The following is a 17,763-nucleotide window of genomic DNA, read 5'->3' as shown; positions in this document are numbered from 1 at the left end:
AGATAGTGAAAAAACACACCGATCTATTTCATAATTCCTTTAACCAATAACAGCTAATTTACCAACATTTCAGAAAATTGATATATAGCGTTGTTGTTTCCCCGTCTGTTGTGGAAACAGAGTAGACTACACAACAAAACACAACTTTCCCGTAATCCACTCATTACCTAATTGAGTTTGGAAGTTTGCAACACTTAATGTAAGTACGCTTCCTCTTTTAGTAGGCAAACATGTTGCAGAAGTCACAGCAGTTTTGGAAATGGGTTATCTCTGTCTGGATGTCTGATTAAGAGGCCTCACTGTCTATTAAATGCACAGCAGTCAGAACTTACAATTACTTACAATGTGCCCTGTGCTGTTCCCTCACACGTCCCTCAGTTCAGTGTTTCTGAGGTCCTGAGTTTAGCTTTAGTCCAGATTCCACAGCCCAGAGTGGAGTGCAGGAGAGAGAGGGCTTTGCATGGGCAGACTCCATGCTTTGTAAGGGCAGACTGGTCTCTAAGCATTCCACTGTGATTGGGGAGACAGCATGGAGTCAAAGGTCAAACTAGAACTGCAACCTGGATGACTCAAGTTAGAACACTTCCCTACTGACCAGTGACCAGATGAGTAATCTACACTGAGTGCCCACTGTCTCTACCTCTCAATCAATCAATCAATCAATCAAATGTATTCATAAAGCCCTTTTTACCTCCTCTCTCTGTCGATGACTGATTCCAAACACTGTGATTCCAAACACTCAATACCTCATCACAACACTTCGTCTTCTCAGATTTGCCTTAAAAGCTAGACTGTGAGGTTAATTTATGCTACCATTAGCTCCAGATCCTAAATTTAGACGTATCATTTAACTACACTTTCAAAATCTGTATGGATGCTACTGCTTGGTTCAACCACAATTCAGGGGTCCTCATTCCTGAGCTTCTGACTATGACCTGCAAAGATACACTCTTGATAGTGAGGAGGGGAGAACATGGGAAGGAACAGGCTCTTCCTTCCCCTGTTACTCATCCTCCAGGGTGACAGTTGACAGAGGTGCTTATCTCCCGTGCAGTCCCATGTATGCAGTCCCTTCTCCCTTCCATCTCCCGTCATTGCTGAAGAATGCTTGATAACGCCCCTGCCCCACTCTCTCTCTCGCTCTCTCGCAGCCTTTCTCACAAACACACAAGCACGAACAAACGTGCTCCCACACACACGAATGAACCAACAAATGTGCACACACACATACGCACACACTTCCCAGCAGCCATTTCTCCCCTGGCCTTACACACGTTATCTACACTGACACACTATCTTTCCTCTGACCCCGTCAGTGTGAGTGACGACATTCACTTTGGCCCTCATTCATCCTTTCTATCTCTCTCTCTAGCACTCACTCTATGAAACATGATTATTATAGTAACACTTATTGTATTGCCAATCCCTCTTTAAAGGTTACAGTTCAACCTTGTAAGTCATAATAATAACAAACGGTGCAGATTATTGATCAGCCAAGTCGTCTTATTCTGTTCCTCTTTTATTAATGTCTGGTCAAACAAAATATAAACAGGATTCAAACCTTAACAATTGAGTCGACATGCACAGCGTTTACCGTGAATACGATCTCCGCGAATGTAGGTAAAATTTATTTAATTAAAAACGGCAAAGTTGGCTTTCAGCGCGCTGCGCTGTGAATTGAATCCTGGCCAAAATACTTATACAGACCATTATAGTCCAATTGTCCTGGACATTCTCTTAACCTGGACATTATGCACAACCTGCTATTTCATGTACATGCTCTAATCATCTGAGAATATAAATGTAACGGAGCCGGCATGGTCAACAACTATCAGCATTGTATAGGCTACTGAACATCACATCCATACTACATAATCAGCTACACCGAGCAAAAGCCATTCATATACAGTCACAGTATTCCTCATTTTGTGTTTATAAAATGTGAAGTGTAGTCAACACAATGGCTGGTTTGACTAAAGAGTTTACCCATGGGTTTTCTCAACAAACTTACAGATATAGGATCTTAATTTGATCACCCTGTTCTTGCAGGACAGTTTATGCACAGCAGGAAATGCAAACGTATAGTGTATTCAAGGTTTAAAAAGGCTTCTAAAGTTTGTAATGTCCACTTGAAAATTTCAGACTTGACTTGCCCTAACAAAAAATGTATCACCCCCTACAAAAATGTCCATTAATTATAATCCACACAAGAATTCACATTTCCTGTTAATGCAGGATTATTTTCCCACTGTGAGAATATTGTCAAATTAAGATCCTGCATCTGTAGCAACATGTTCCAGGTCCCAGCCAGAGTTACAGCTCTGGCCAAGACACTGACTCTCTACCTCTCGTAGAACAGCAGGTGGCCTATAGTCAGGTATCTGCATGAGGCTGTGATGTCCACTGTGATGGGCTTTCTTCTCTATGTTGGAGATCTCTATGTTATGTTACAGTTTAGAGATCTCTATGTTAAATATCCATATACTTTATTGTGGGATCTCGTTGATAACTTAAGGCTATAGGCAGTTCTATGTTCTAGGTAGGCTTCATGGTTCCCTGGTGGGGAGCTATTGGATCTAGGTTGGACCTGTGGTTCTAGGTTGGCCCCTTCATGGTTCTAGGTTGGCCCCTTCGTGGTTCTAAGTTGGCCCCTTCGTGGTTCTAAGTTGGCCCTCATGGTTCTAAGTAGGCCCTTGTGGTTCTCTGCTGAGGAACTGCTGTATCTCTTGGTCCAGCTCCTGGTTACGTCTCTGGGCCTCGTCTCGGCTGTGTTCCGCGTTCCTCAGCCGGATCTCCAGAGCGGACACACAGCGCTTCTCTGCGTCCAGAGCTGACTGCAGTTCTGCTACTGTGGCACTCAGCTCTTTGTTCCTCTGCTGCAGGCTGCATGACAGGGGAGAGGGGAGGAGATATTATTTATGAATGCAGAGTAAAGTATGTATTGGTCAGTGTGTGTGTGTGAGTGTGTGTTCGTGCGTGCGTGCGTGTGTGTGCGTGCATGCATTTATGTAATAATCTTACTAGTGTTGACATTTTGTCCTTTCCAATAAGATAGTGTCTGCGTCTTTGACATTTTGTCCTTTCCAATAAGATAGTGTCTGCGTCTCAAATAGCACCCAATTCCCTACAGTACATCATGTAAGGCATAGGGTGCCATTTAGGATGCAGACAGTATTCTTACCCCCAATATACAGACCTAGTACTGGGGTGCTCTGAGTTTCCCTGGCTGTCCTCCTGCTGGTCAGCCTTGCTGTCTGATTGGAGGGCTGAAGATGGAACCACAGCTGTACTGGCCTCTGTCTTCTTCTCAGGGGTCGTGGACTGAGACTTTTGCCGGGGGTCATTGCTGGGTTTGGAAGAGATGGTTGTGATGTCATCATAGGTGACTGTGATGTCACTTCCTCTCCTGGCCGTCCCTCTGTCCTCCCAGTCCTTCTGGGCGCCTCCGAACAGAGACGTCTTCTGCAGGTCCAGGATCTTAAAGATGTCCTCTGAGAGAGTCTTCTCTCCATTCTCCTCGCTGCTCTCCTGGATGCGGCTCCAGCGGTTCATGGCCTCCAGCTTGCCGGCCCTCCCGCTCCCCGGGACAGGGCAGTTCAAAGTAGGCAGGGTCTGGGTGCGTTTGCGGGGGCTTACAGACAAGGGGTCCAAGTCTGAGGATGAGAAGGGGGAGTGGGGCTGCTGGGGGATGGAGATGGTAACTGGCTCGGCCCCCAGGGTGTCTGTGTCCTCCTCCTCCTCCTCCTCCTCTGGAGACTCTGATTGAAAGCCCTCACACTGCAGGGACATAGAGGATGTGGAATATAGCATAGACGACAAAACTAGAATGAGAGATTATATTTATATCGTTTAGCTTTATGCAATGCTTACTGGTATAATGTATCATAATACTGTATATTACTCACCACATTCACAGTATGAAACAATAGGAGAGCCTCTTTAAGGTTACATCCTAAATTGTGCCCTATTCCCTTTATAGTGCACTACTTTTGATTAGGGCCATATGGGCTGCGTTTGAAAATGTTATGTTGTTACCTCAGCAGACTCCCAGCCCACAAAGCTGCGTGGAGCACTGTTCTTCTTGCTCTCACTCTTCTTGCTGGGGGGTGAAGGAGCCACGTCTTTAGACGGAGGAAACAGAGCCTCATGCTGTCTGATCATCACTGTCATCAACTTCTGGATCTGAGGAGTACCTGGAGGAGACAGACAAGTATACAGTCTGTTAACACACAAACACTTCTGAAAGGTAAACATATAGTGAGGATAAAGAAACAATTTGTTGATATCAAATAAAATCAAATGAAGTTGTATTTGTCACATGAGCCGAATACAACAGGTGTAAACCTTACCGTGAAATGCTTACTTACAAGCCCTTAATCAAACAGTGCATCATGATTTGTATTTATTGTAGGTCAGTAAGGTCAGTTGGTCATTGCATCAAGCAGCAGCAGTATGTGAAAAATAAAAGTAGAATAAAATACTACCCTGTTACAGTATGCACTAAGAGGATCCTGACAGGCAGTAGTCTGGTCTCACCCGTCATCATAGTGATGGGGTCCTCGATCTGGGGCTTGAGCAGATTGATCCCAATGACCGTGGCCAGATTTTCAACACTCATCTTGTTCACCTTGGAGTTTTGCTGCACCTCAAATAAGAACCTGCAAAGAGAGGTTATGCAGCAAAGTCACTCACACCAGAAATATGTACTAATCAAACAACAAATGCTGTATGAGCAAGCTATAGATTAAATATTACAGTGTAGTTATCAAATTGCTTTTCAAATGTTTTGCAAGGAGCTTCAAACTACAGGTTCTATGAATTGTAATTCAATCAATTACCCCCTTATCCCCCTGATCCCCCTTACCCCCCTGATCTTTGGTTGTGTGACTGTAAGCTCACCTGCACATGTAGCTGAGGAGGTTATAGTTGGGTCTAGGAAGGAGGGTGATCTGCTTCTCCAGTCTTTCACGACCCTGAGCAAAGAGAGAGTTAGTAAGGCAAAACATTGATTCAGTTGGCCTACATAGGCTGCGTTTAAACAGGCAGCCCAATTCTGATATATTTTTCACAAATTGGTCTTTTGACCAATCAGATGAGCTCTGAAAAAGATGTGACCTGAAAAGATATGGTGTGATTGGTCAAAATACCAATTATTGGAAAAAAATATATGAATTGGGATGTCTGTCTAAACGCAGCCATATAGTAATTGTGGCACAGTTGACAGAAATAGAGCTAAATTACAAATTGTACCGAAAAACATTTTTTTATATGAATATTTGGCTATGGTCTTCGTTGAAAGGAAAGGAACACTTGACAGAAATAGAGCTAAATGACAAACTGTAGCAAAGAGAAAATGTGTAATTATAAGAATATTGGCTAAAGAATTAGTTTGTATTTATTCCTTTACAAGTTGATAGAAACGGTGCTAAATCACAAATTGTAGTGCAAAGGGTTTATTTTTGACAATATTTGCCTAAGGTCTACATTTAAGTAAATATTAGTTCCTACTGCAGCACTGTTGGGGTCCAGCATGGGGCTGCAGTCCAGGAAGTCTTGGTACTGTGTCCAAGGAACCACTGGCTCAGGCAGATCCCTTAGGTACAACTTCAACAACGACGCCACTGTGTGGACATCTGTGTCACTGCAGGGCACAAAACAGTCAAACAGTGCAAACTGTACACAGGCTATACAAGCGCAGCCACACACACTACCGCACATACACATGCATGCACACACACACACACACACACACACACACACACACACACACACACACACACACACACACACACACACACACACACACACACACACACACACACACACGAACATACAGTCGTGCTGAGTGTATTGCTATTTTGTGTTGAATCCAGCTACAAAACAGTTTGTCCCCGTTTTCATTAATTTTGTCAATAGAGAGTTCAGTGTGAGCAGAAGGTTCTTATAAGACTGTTCACTGGGATGTTGACTAACGTTGCACTCCTCTTCTCTGTCAAGTTGGACAGGATGTGGTGTAAGCCACAGAGCACCGAGAGAAGTGAGAAGGCTTCTCTGCACTATCATCCTGACCGCATCTCTCTCATGTCTCTATGCAACCTTTAGAGACAGTACCCCATCTGCAATGATAATTGGTTCATTTGAGTTTTTATAAAAAGGGTGTAATAGTTATCTGTTTGTATATTGGGGCTCTAGCTCTGAGGCGTCTCACCTGGGGAAGGAAGGTCTCTCTCCGGCGTTGAACGCGTCCCTGAACTGTTTGACGGTGTTGTCTTGTCCCGGCAGTCTAAAGATGCCCTCCTCACTCAGTCCGTGTTCTCTGATGAATTCAGCACACTTCTGCACCAGGATGGGCACCATGTGGGGGCCAAACCGCTGCTCATAGGTCACAGTATCACCCAAGCTCTTGCCAAATATCGCTGAGGGGGTAAGAGAGCAGTTAGAGTAAGTCACATATTTTTTGTGGTTAAAATACTATCAGCGTTTATGATGCTGATAAAGATAGCACCTCTATCTAACTGCCTATTCGCATTCTCTCAATCTGGAGAATCAAAAACACGGTTTCTCAAGTTGTGGGTCGAGGCTCGAGACCCACTGGTCTGGTGGGTAGTGATGGCAGGCTCCTCATGCTTTGCGACCATGTAGGCCTACTGACCCGTGGCTAGAAACATTTGTATGGTTTATGTCATGGGCCCGAAGACAACTCCAAAAAGAGTTCTCGAACCAAAAGTCAAGGAAATAAGTTCAGATGTCACACTAGAGCCCTGCATTTTTCCTGATCATGTGATCCGACCAGGAAAAATATATCCTAGTTATACGCTGTTTTTCCGGGTCAAGTACCTTGGCCAGGGAAAACTCCTGTCTCTAAATATATTCACCAAGCTATCTGTACCTCCACTAGAGGGTGCTCCAACCACCCTGCGCAGCGTGCGGACCCACTCATCCATCTCACTGTGGGAGTTGGCCATGAGAATGTAGGGGCACCGCTCCCGATCACCACTGCTGCCTGGAATTCACAGAGATACAGAGAGGGTATGACCCTCCAACACACTAGGATACATCATACATAGATGGGTCTTTAGAGAGAGAGAGTGAGAGATGGTGAGACGGAGGGACAGAGAGAGGGTGAAAGAAAGATAGAGAGATCAAGGGGAAAAGGGAGAGAGAGAGAGAGAGTGACAGAGAGAGAGACAGAGCGAAAGAGACCAGAGACAGTCTTCTGCTTACGCGGCATGATCTCAAACAGGAATTTCCCTAGGTCATCTTGGTTCAGTGGGAGCTCATTTACTTTACTGAACCTCAGTTGGATGACTCCCTAGGGACAGAGGGGCAGACAGGCACTGACATCTTAGTAAATAACACATACATGCTACAGGAAACACAGGAAATTACTTCAATAAAGATGGAAACATGCTAACTGAATATTGACAGCAGTAGTGTTGTTTGGATGCTTAAAGGTCCCTGAGTTTTTCCTAACGATATGACCAGATCAGGAAACGCCAGTAAAGGATAGCTAGTGGCCCATCTCTCACCTGGACACTCCCCTCCTTTTCATCTTTATGGTAGGTCAGTGTGCTCCCTCTCAGCACAAAGTAACGCAGCTGCCAGTTCTTCACGATGGACCTCTGTTTCCTCAGCCAGCCGGCCTTCAGTGGCCTCTCCATGGACCTGGTGTTGGAGCCGGGCGAGCCTGACCCAGGGCTGCCCTCTCCAGGCATCACACTCTTAGACCGCGCTGCAGCAGAGTGGAAACAAACACACCAGACTGTTAAAGACAGCCTTAAGAGACTCTTTACTAAACACAGGCAGGATGTCAACAAGGCTCTCAACATCCGTCAAGTCAGGTCTTCCTCTTTTATTGATTTGAATATGCATCAATCTGACATTTGCAGTAGATAGAAGTCAGTGTGTGCGGCTGTGTGCAGGGCTGCAGGCTGAAACTTGACAAGTGTATTTTTGTCCTCCTTGTGTGTGGTGGCCTGGCAGGATACAGCTGCCTCAATCTGACCTGTCAAGGTACATGCTATTGTAAATTCTTGCTGTGATTGTTCAGTGGATGGAAAGTAGCGAACAACAAATACACTGGGCCTTCAACAGTAAAGTGCACTAGAGGAAAGAGCAAATCAGGAACAATAATACAGTTTGGTCTCAACTCAGCCTGGTCTCATAGACTAGACGTAATATAGTAAATATTCAAATTAGTATGATATGTTATGTTTGGTATGGTTACATAGCACAGATGGTTACTTAAGGCAAAAACAAAAGTAGGGTGGTTGGTCGGGGTGGATGGGTAGGCATATAACCTGAACATCTAGCAAACCAAACGTTGCTAACGTTAGCCTGCTAGCTTTTGCAAATTCGTAACATATATTATATATAAAATAATATGAATTGTAATTCATAGCACATCATATGAAATGGGTGATGAACATCGACAAATTAATACATACCATATGAAACAAGGTTGAGTCATTTGTCCATGTTTGGGTTTCTTTACCCTTTACTAAAAGGACATCCATTGCTCAGCAACATCCTGACTGTCTTAGTCGTCTGTGTTTGATGTCAGAGAAGAACATGAGAGAGAAAAAAATAATCGTATGAAGAAAGGATGGAAATGGAGGTAAAGTTGTAGGCTACGTGTCACACCAATAACGTTTGCCTGCCAGAGTGCTTTGCGAACCGAGTGCAAACAGATTTTATATTTAGAATCCCACGAAAATGTCAGCAAACTGCTGAAAGATCAGCAGATGAACTGGAGCTCCACATTCAGTGGGATGTGTGCGACCCAAAGTCAGTGGGGAATCTTGAGGGACTTCTTTTAAAATGTTTTTTTTAATGTATGCTCTTCTGATTTCATTGCTTCCGTTTGTGTTGGAAAGCTAAGAGTTAATTCTGAAGAGAAAAGAATATCCAATCAGGAATTTTCTTTGGTGGTCTCTGGGAAGAAAAATCGAGCTAGTTCAGTCAGCCACTGGCTAGGCTTTCAGAAGCTGGAGAGAAGGACTCTGCCATTCAATTGTATTAGACAGTGGAATAAACCAATCATATTTAGACTTGCAATGGGTGGCGTCGTTTAAAATGTATAAAAAGGCCTTCTGGAAGACCTAGACATGTCACTACTGACTGGGAGCCAATAGTGAGCAGTAGCCTAGTTTTCCCATGCTTTTGTTTGACAATGGGGTGGCTGTAGCAGGTGTTATCAAGGAGGATGTGTTGGCTAATTTGTTGGCATTGCCCTTATCAAGGCTAACTTTCTACGAGAAGTTAAATGTTGTGCAGAGGGGGTGGCCAACACCAGCACTACCCTGATTGGTGCAATGTGGAAAGAGCTTGGAAAGGCATTTTCAAGCTAACAATTATGAGCCCTATCTATGGATGACCGGGTGTGAGCAAATCAGGAAACTGTACTGCTGGGATTGTCTACTCTTCAGAACTTACAAAACGTCAACCTGGGCCAGTAATGGTTTCAAAGACCTACCAAGTTTTACGAAGTCAACTCTGCGCCACCAAGACTCAACTTCACACCTGCAAGCTACGGTGAGTTCAAAAACATTTGGGGGCACAAGAGTAGACATTCAGCTTAACGAACAGCTGCGTAGAGAGACTCTTTCTCACAACGATGAAGTCAGGCAGAACAGGGAGATTCTGGCCAAAGTAGGCTACGTGGCACAGGATGGAGAGAGAAAGCGATGGACGGAGTGACACAGACGGTGGCACCATAGGTTGCCGGAAAGATTTGACTGATTGCGATTGAGAGCTACTGCATCATCACTCGAAGGCCCCTACCTACAACTCAGACCCTTTGGTCTAAAGGCTCTGGATGAACCTTCACACAGTGATGTATGAGACACAACACCCTCTGGAAAGATGGACACAGACCTTTGAGGAACTAGACAGAGACCCGCCTAGACCCAATAGACCCATGGAACCGGAAATGAATGTTCAAATTCTCCATCAAGCCCAGCTGTTTTAGGTCAAGTTGAATAATGTTAAATGAATGAGACTTGATTGAACTGTGCAGCACTCACAGGATTATGAAGTTCCAAATAATCTCAATGACGTTCTGAAGAAAAAGTGAATGTTGAACCCTAGTTAAATAAAGGTAAAATTATAAAATACAATTTAAAAAACGCTAGATACCAAGGATACATCCCAAATGGCACCCTATTCCCTATGGGGCACTACTTTTCACCAGAGACCTATGGGCCCTGGTCAAAAATGCACTGAATAGGGTGGCAACTTTAGCAGTTCAAATGACAGAAAACACTTGCCCCAGTCAGCTGTGTAACTGTACATTTAAATTCTGTGTATATATTTCTTATGCCTAGCTATGGAATGCCATTGACATTTATAGTAGTGTACTGGTGTAAGGAAAAATACAGTAGTGATGTAGATAAGTACATCAGGCCTTCTCACATGGTCTCTCTCTCTCTTTCTCTTTCTCTCTCTCACACACACACACACACACACACACACACACACACACACACACACACACACACACACACACACACACACACACACACACACACACACACACACACACACTAGTAGTGTGCGGGTCAGCTGTTTGTTCACTTGGGTGAACAAAATTGCGGATAACCCATCTGCAACCGCCCGACTATATGTGATAAAGTGAAAATCTGAGGCCCACACCTGATCCTAACCCGCTAATATAGAAACGGTGCTGTAGGCCACAGTCAGAGACGGCAGAAACATTTTTGGACAGGGGGTGCAGATTCTGTTGTTGTTGCCTGATTTAGATGTGTTTCTGCTTATAATTTCCGACATTTTGGTATGCTATTTGTTAGTCAACTTGTCTATAATTAGATACATGCAGCTTCTCTTCTGTCCTACAGTATGTTTCCTTATAAGCCTGAATAAACCCTTGCTCACCAGAATAATGTCATAAATCGGTAGAATATATTATTCAATATACTAGTTGACATCGATAACAAAGATCTTTAGGGAGAAAATGCAAAAAATCTGAAAATAATTTCTGTGCAAGATTTCCAAATGACATCAGTTTGACCGGTTGGTTGTAGGGAAATAGAAAGCTGTGAAAACGACCCAACATGTTTCTGATAAGATTTCAGTTCGGCTTGGATGCATATTTTATGTGGTTGAAATACTATCAGCTTTTATGATGCTGATAAAGATAGCACCTCTATCTAACTGCCTATTCACATTCTCTCAAGATGCCGAAAGAAATATATCATATTTCTCCAGTCCTGTTCCAGAGTCCAAAATTAGCCTACATTTGGTGTATCAATTTACAGTAAGAAAAGCTTAATTCTGCAGGAGTTAATATTAAGGCAATGTGACAGGTTTTAGACCTACAGTCAGTGTCCAGATTTCAGTTTCCATTTAACCCATCTGAACAGTAGGCTACAGTTCCCTTGACGTACCATAAGCCTATTTGAAGTGCCCGTCTTGTGACTGTCTAATTTGTGTACCGCCTCATAATCATCACATAAAGGCACTGCTATCAACCTCTTTTACCACTTCACCAAATATTTCACAAACATTACTTTTCTGGCCTCTGTGGATCAATGTTAACTTTTTCTGCCCGTTGGTGTGCAGTCTATTTGACGTGTGTACAGCTTAGACTTACACACTAATGCCAGATAGCCTAAAATAATGAAAGAAAAACCTCAATGTAGCCTATAGGTATAAATTGCACAAGAATGATACATTTATGGATTTTTTAAGTTATAGTTTTCTCTTTATTCAACCCGCCACCCACCCACCCTTCATCACACAATATTTCATGACCCTAAACCTGCCCACCCCGTAGATATAACCGTGGGGACGGCAGATTATGAGTCAACCCACGCATCACTAACACATACACACACTACCGGTAATGTATATATGAAATACAATAAAATATCTATGGACATATTGTCCATTCATTTATATTGGATAGACCATATGGATAAAGAGAAAATAGCCTAATTAATGAAAAAATTATCTAATCAACAATGACATAATAGGCAATTAACTCTGCAGCTCTTCCAACTATTGACTTTTTTCACAACTGCCACCACAAAGACATATGACATAGTAAAATAAATAAACGGGTGTCAAAATATAAAGGATATTTCATGCTGAAACCCAACGGAAATACCAAAGGTATTCACTAAGTTGATGGGTTATACACTGCTCAAAAAAATAAAGGGAACACTTAAACAACACAATGTAACTCCAAGTCAATCACACTTCTGTGAAATCAAACTGTACACTTAGGAAGCAACACTGATTGACAATAAATTTCACATGCTGTTGTGCAAATGGAATAGACAAAAGGTGGAAATTATAGGCAATTAGCAAGACACCCCCAAAAAAGGAGTGATTCTGCAGGTGGTGACCACAGACCACTTCTCAGTTCCTATGCTTCCTGGCTGATGTTTTGGTCACTTTTGAATGCTGGCGGTGCTCTCACTCTAGTGGTAGCATGAGACGGAGTCTACAACCCACACAAGTGGCTCAGGTAGTGCAGTTCATCCAGGATGGCACATCAATGCGAGCTGTGGCAAAAAGGTTTGCTGTGTCTGTCAGCGTAGTGTCCAGAGCATGGAGGCGCTACCAGGAGACAGGCCAGTACATCAGGAGACGTGGAGGAGGCCGTAGGAGGGCAACAACCCAGCAGCAGGACCGCTACCTCCGCCTTTGTGCAAGGAGGTGCACTGCCAGCGCCCTGCAAAATGACCTCCAGCAGGCCACAAATGTGCATGTGTCTGCTCAAACGGTCAGAAACAGACTCCATGAGGGTGGTATGAGGGCCCGACGTCCACAGGTGGGGGTTGTGCTTACAGCCCAACACTGTGCAGGACGTTTGGCATTTGCCAGAGAACACCAAGATTGGCAAATTCGCCACTGGCGCCCTGTGCTCTTCACAGATGAAAGCAGGTTCACACTGAGCACATGAGCACATGTGACAGACGTGACAGAGTCTGGAGACGCCGTGGAAAACGTTCTGCTGCCTGCAACATCCTCCAGCATGACCGGTTTGGCGATGGGTCAGTCATGGTGTGGGGTGGCATTTCTTTGTGGGGCCGCACAGCCCTCCATGTGCTCGCCAGAGGTAGCCTGACTGCCATTAGGTACCGAGATGAGATCCTCAGACCCCTTGTGAGACCATATGCTGACACATGCACATTTGTGGCCTGCTGGAGGTCATTTTGCAGGGCTCTGGCAGTGCACCTCCTTGCACAAAGGCGGAGGTAGCGGTCCTGCTGCTGGGTTGTTGCCCTCCTACGGCCTCCTCCACGTCTCCTGATGTACTGGCCTGTCTCCTGGTAGCGCCTCCATGCTCTGGACACTACGCTGACAGACACAGCAAACCTTTTTGCCACAGCTCGCATTGATGTGCCATCCTGGATGAACTGCACTACCTGAGCCACTTGTGTGGGTTGTAGACTCCGTCTCATGCTACCACTAGAGTGAGAGCACCGCCAGCATTCAAAAGTGACCAAAACATCAGCCAGGAAGCATAGGAACTGAGAAGTGGTCTGTGGTCACCACCTGCAGAATCACTCCTTTTTTGGGGGTGTCTTGCTAATTGCCTATAATTTCCACCTTTTGTCTATTCCATTTGCACAACAGCATGTGAAATTTATTGTCAATCAGTGTTGCTTCCTAAGTGGACAGTTTGATTTCACAGAAGTGTGATTGACTTGGAGTTACATTGTGTTGTTTAAGTGTTCCCTTTATTTTTTTGAGCAGTGTATTTAGGATCATGTTTTACAGCTTTGTCATTCAATTTCTTTTATATTAAAATCATCTTATTTTGTTAATTTACACATTTTACATGTTATGACAATTCCATAAAATCCTTGAAAGTTTCCAAAATTCTGGTAGTATATTGGTAAACTTCCAAAGTTACCGGTAATATACCCTTCCTTTGCAAGCCTACTCACAGCTACTGTTCTGGCATTTCATCAGCTTCCTGCTGAAAGCACCACAGAGCACAGAGGAAATCAAAAACGCCTTACTGCCACTGGAGTAGCAGAAACACCCACAGCTCTGACGAAATTAGCCTCATGGAAAAATGTGTAGAATAGCATGAGATTAGCTATAAAACTACACATTCCTCTCTGCCCCATGGCAAAATGTGTAACAGCAACATTTTCTTTCAGCCACATGGGAAAATGTGTAGAATAGCATGTGAATAGCTATAAAACTGCACATTTTTCTCTTTGGCCCATGGCAAAATATGTAGAATTGCAGGAAATGATCTGCTAATAATGTAATGGCTTTAGCATTTATAATGTAATAAATGCTGACAATGTAATAAATTGCCAATAATGCAATAAATATGCGGAATGCATAACGCCTCACACAGGAAGCGCCGCAGGTCCTAATTCAGGCACTTGTCATCTCACGTCTGGACTACTTCAACTTGTTGTTGGCTGGGCTTATCCAGAATGCTACAGCCCGCCTGGTGTTCAACCTTCCCAAGTTCTCTCATGTCACCCCGCTCCACCACACACTCCACTGGCTTCCAGTCGAAGCTCGTATCCACTACAAGACCATGGTGCTTACTTACGGAACAGCAAGAGGAACTGCCCCTCCCTACCTTCAGGCTCTGCTCAAACCTGACACCCCAACCTGAGCACTCTGTTCTGCCTCTGGTCTCTTAGCCCTCCCACCCCAGCACCAGCACCAGCTCAGCTCAGTCCAAGCTCTTCTCTGTCCTGGCACCCCAACGGTGTAACCAGCTTCCCCCTGAAGCTAGGACAGCAGAGTCCTTGCCCGTCCTCCGAAAACATCTGAAATACCAAAAGTATCTTAAATAATCCCACAGCACCCCCAATCGCACCCCCCACCTCACACACAGTTGTGAATTTAAAAAATATATATATTACATTACAAAGTGGATAAAACAAAACAAGTTAATCAACAGTGTAATAATTTAAACCAATAACAACCATTCATTAATGGGATGCATATTAAGTGTTACACACTTGAACACTTTTAATTTGCATCCATTGCCACAACAGACTTGCAAAATGTGTTACTATTGCACTTCCATTCAAACATCCAGTGTCATTAGAGAGAAAAAACAACAACAATCCTCAATTTGAAGACACACCTTGCAGTCATGTGTAGCCAAATTCTAATGATCACAAAAATATTCAAGAAGAGTTTCAATCCTCCTTATCCCAGGATTTACCAGGCTACTTTGACTTAAAGAGTGGAGATCGAACCAGACTCATGTCAGACAGACAGGCAGGCAGACTCACCGATTCACACACTCACAGACTGATTGACTGAGTCACTCACTCACTCACTCACACTTAACCCATAGATGTGGTAAACAGGTCAATCGAACTCGACCAAAACAATGGATTTGCCAAGGAAACGCATGGGGGAAAGGTCCGTGGGGGATATATCCAGTCTCCTCATTGCCCCCCAGCAAAATTGGCCAACATTTAGGCTGTTTATATGTGTATTTCACACTATGTTGAGGTAAAAATCGGTGTATAATGCTTATATGGATGTCAACCCCAGCACATGTTTATGTCATCGTTACCAATCAATTGCATTACAGTTAAAAATGACTGACTACCACCACCGATTTCTGTATGCTAGCTATGCTAACCAGTTTATACGAACAGGGGTTAGCATTAGGCAGTCACTGCTTCTAAACCTGAAAAGGGACAACTTCTACATTTTATGAAGTGAAAACAGCCAAATATATCCAAATCAGACTTAAGTAACAACAATGTGGGCCTGTTACAATGTATAAATCATGACGGATTTGACGAATATCAAATATCCGATTTGTTGAATAAGCGCCAATCTGGTCATTGGAACGTCTGCGTTCCATTGACTCCTTTACCACATCTATCGGCCCAAGGCCAAAATCAGTTTTTTAGACTACTTTCATTTATCTGCCTTTACAGTCCTCTTATGACCCTCACATATGGAAATGTTACACGTTTTCTTTTTCAAATAGTACAAGAAGCATTTTAATACAAACTTGCCTTCGTGGCTCCATTTGACATATGTTCTGTAGATATGACAACATGTTGGGATTATCTGTAGTATCTAAGTGTGTCGGGAATTCAAATGCCACGATCTCCTCACTTATGTCTGCTGGGAAAGATGAGTATGGCCCCTCCAACATTAGTCCACTGGTTTAATTAACTGTCCAGTTATAGTCCTTTATTAATATCAAATAAGGAATCAGGAATGTGGTATGGTGTGTAGTCAGCTATTACTGAAGCATGACACTTGATATGCATAAATAAAAGACAGGGAATTTAGTTATTGTATTTTTTATAGGTTGTTATTACATTATTGGTTAAAGTTATTACACTATTCAGGATACTGTTTTAACCCACTTCATAATATCATAATTTACTCAATAAATGATTGCCAATTTATTAAATTATGCTTATTATATTATGCTGATGTGCATCCAGTATAACCTACTAAAACTGTAAATATAAGTATCCACATTGTTTTCACTGACTCATGTTGATGACAACTGCAATATTCCACTGATAGTTATAGCATGAATTAATTTGCATGCCATATAAGGTTATGTACTGTACTTCTGTATTCACATGGACTCACTATTATAGGTGCACCGCCTCACCTGTAATCAGGTGTACGATCCTGCTGGAAGCCAAGGCCGTGGACCACAATCACTACTAAACACACTAATATAACCAAGTCTGAGAATAACATTGCCACAGTCAACCTCATGTCACACCCACAGGTCCAGTCTCTTTACCTAGAGGCCTGTTACACACACATACTGTACACTAGTGTACAATGCAACTGGTCATAGAACAAACCGACTTACACAAATGCAATGACACCTAAGAATAGCTTTATGTTCAGTTTAACAACCAGTAACTTACCTATTCTGGCGGTTTCAGCTTTGAGGGTGCTGAAGTCCCAGTTCCGAGGTAGCTTGAGAGACATTCTCCCTCCTTCATAGGAAAGGTCAGTGTTTCACTTCACAACAAAAACGCACGCACGTACTCACATACACACAGCACACACACATCCATTAAGGGTTTTGGTGTAAATCTCCTGTCTGTCAGTCACACTAAAACTGTTCTGTATCTGACTTCCTACTTCCTGTATAGATATTAATCTTATTTTTTTTCAAAACGTCAAAACACATTGTTTCTTGTCCCTTTCTACTTCTCTGTAGATACATGTTCTGCTATTCTAATAGTCCACTGTATGTTCTCCTATCTCCATGTAGGTATAGCATTAGGTGCTCCATGATCGAAGGTTTCAAATGACCTAAAATTCAAAAGTGTCACTAAGCCATTAGTCTCCTTGCGTTCTCTCTCAGGGGAAGTGGGTTCATTTCATGGTTGCAGTCTCTTCAAGCTGTGGCAATGATGCTTACAGACAACATACAGCCAATGAGTTCACAGACACACATTTACCCTTTTCCTTTTATTGTCATCTAACATATGAACAAGATATTTACTGAAAGACCAAGCACATTTTCTGGCATTATCAAAAATGTTTCCTAAATCAAATACAATTTAACACATATCATTGCACAATATACGATAATAATAAACAAAAATCATAAAATATCAATATCTATCAGAGCAAAAGCAAACCAACCAGAGTAGACCCAGAGGAGAAGCGTATGCGTGAACAGCCAAACATAGCAGATCTCCATACATTCCATAATGTCCTGGATAACTTGATAAGATTCCTAACATACTAAAATAGAACTGTGTAATAGGAAATTTCACAGTGGTAGCCTATTATGCAGAGAAT

At 43.1% G+C, this 17,763-nt stretch overlaps 1 protein-coding gene across 1 annotated transcript; it reads right to left on the bottom strand.

Annotated features, from left to right (window-relative positions):
- Positions 1-1,506: 1,506 nt before the first annotated feature.
- On the bottom strand, positions 1,507-17,245 carry LOC120062779 (rho GTPase-activating protein 25-like). The gene is made up of 11 exons (XM_039012846.1): positions 16,875-17,245; positions 7,530-7,732; positions 7,225-7,312; positions 6,890-7,003; positions 6,209-6,416; positions 5,509-5,641; positions 4,900-4,973; positions 4,537-4,658; positions 4,036-4,193; positions 3,197-3,777; positions 1,507-2,883 (listed from the first exon to the last, which is right to left on the bottom strand). Exons 1-11 carry the CDS (start codon positions 16,936-16,938, stop codon positions 2,682-2,684), a joined length of 1,947 nt encoding a protein of 648 aa, XP_038868774.1. The 5' UTR covers positions 16,939-17,245; the 3' UTR covers positions 1,507-2,681.
- Between the last annotated feature and the right edge of the window lie 518 nt (positions 17,246-17,763).

Source organism: Salvelinus namaycush, chromosome 18 (genome assembly GCF_016432855.1).
Source record: "Salvelinus namaycush isolate Seneca chromosome 18, SaNama_1.0, whole genome shotgun sequence".
Taxonomy (NCBI): Eukaryota; Metazoa; Chordata; class Actinopteri; order Salmoniformes; family Salmonidae; genus Salvelinus; species Salvelinus namaycush.
Note: the sequence above shows the minus strand (reverse complement) of the source record. Positions and strands in the feature narration are given on the sequence as shown.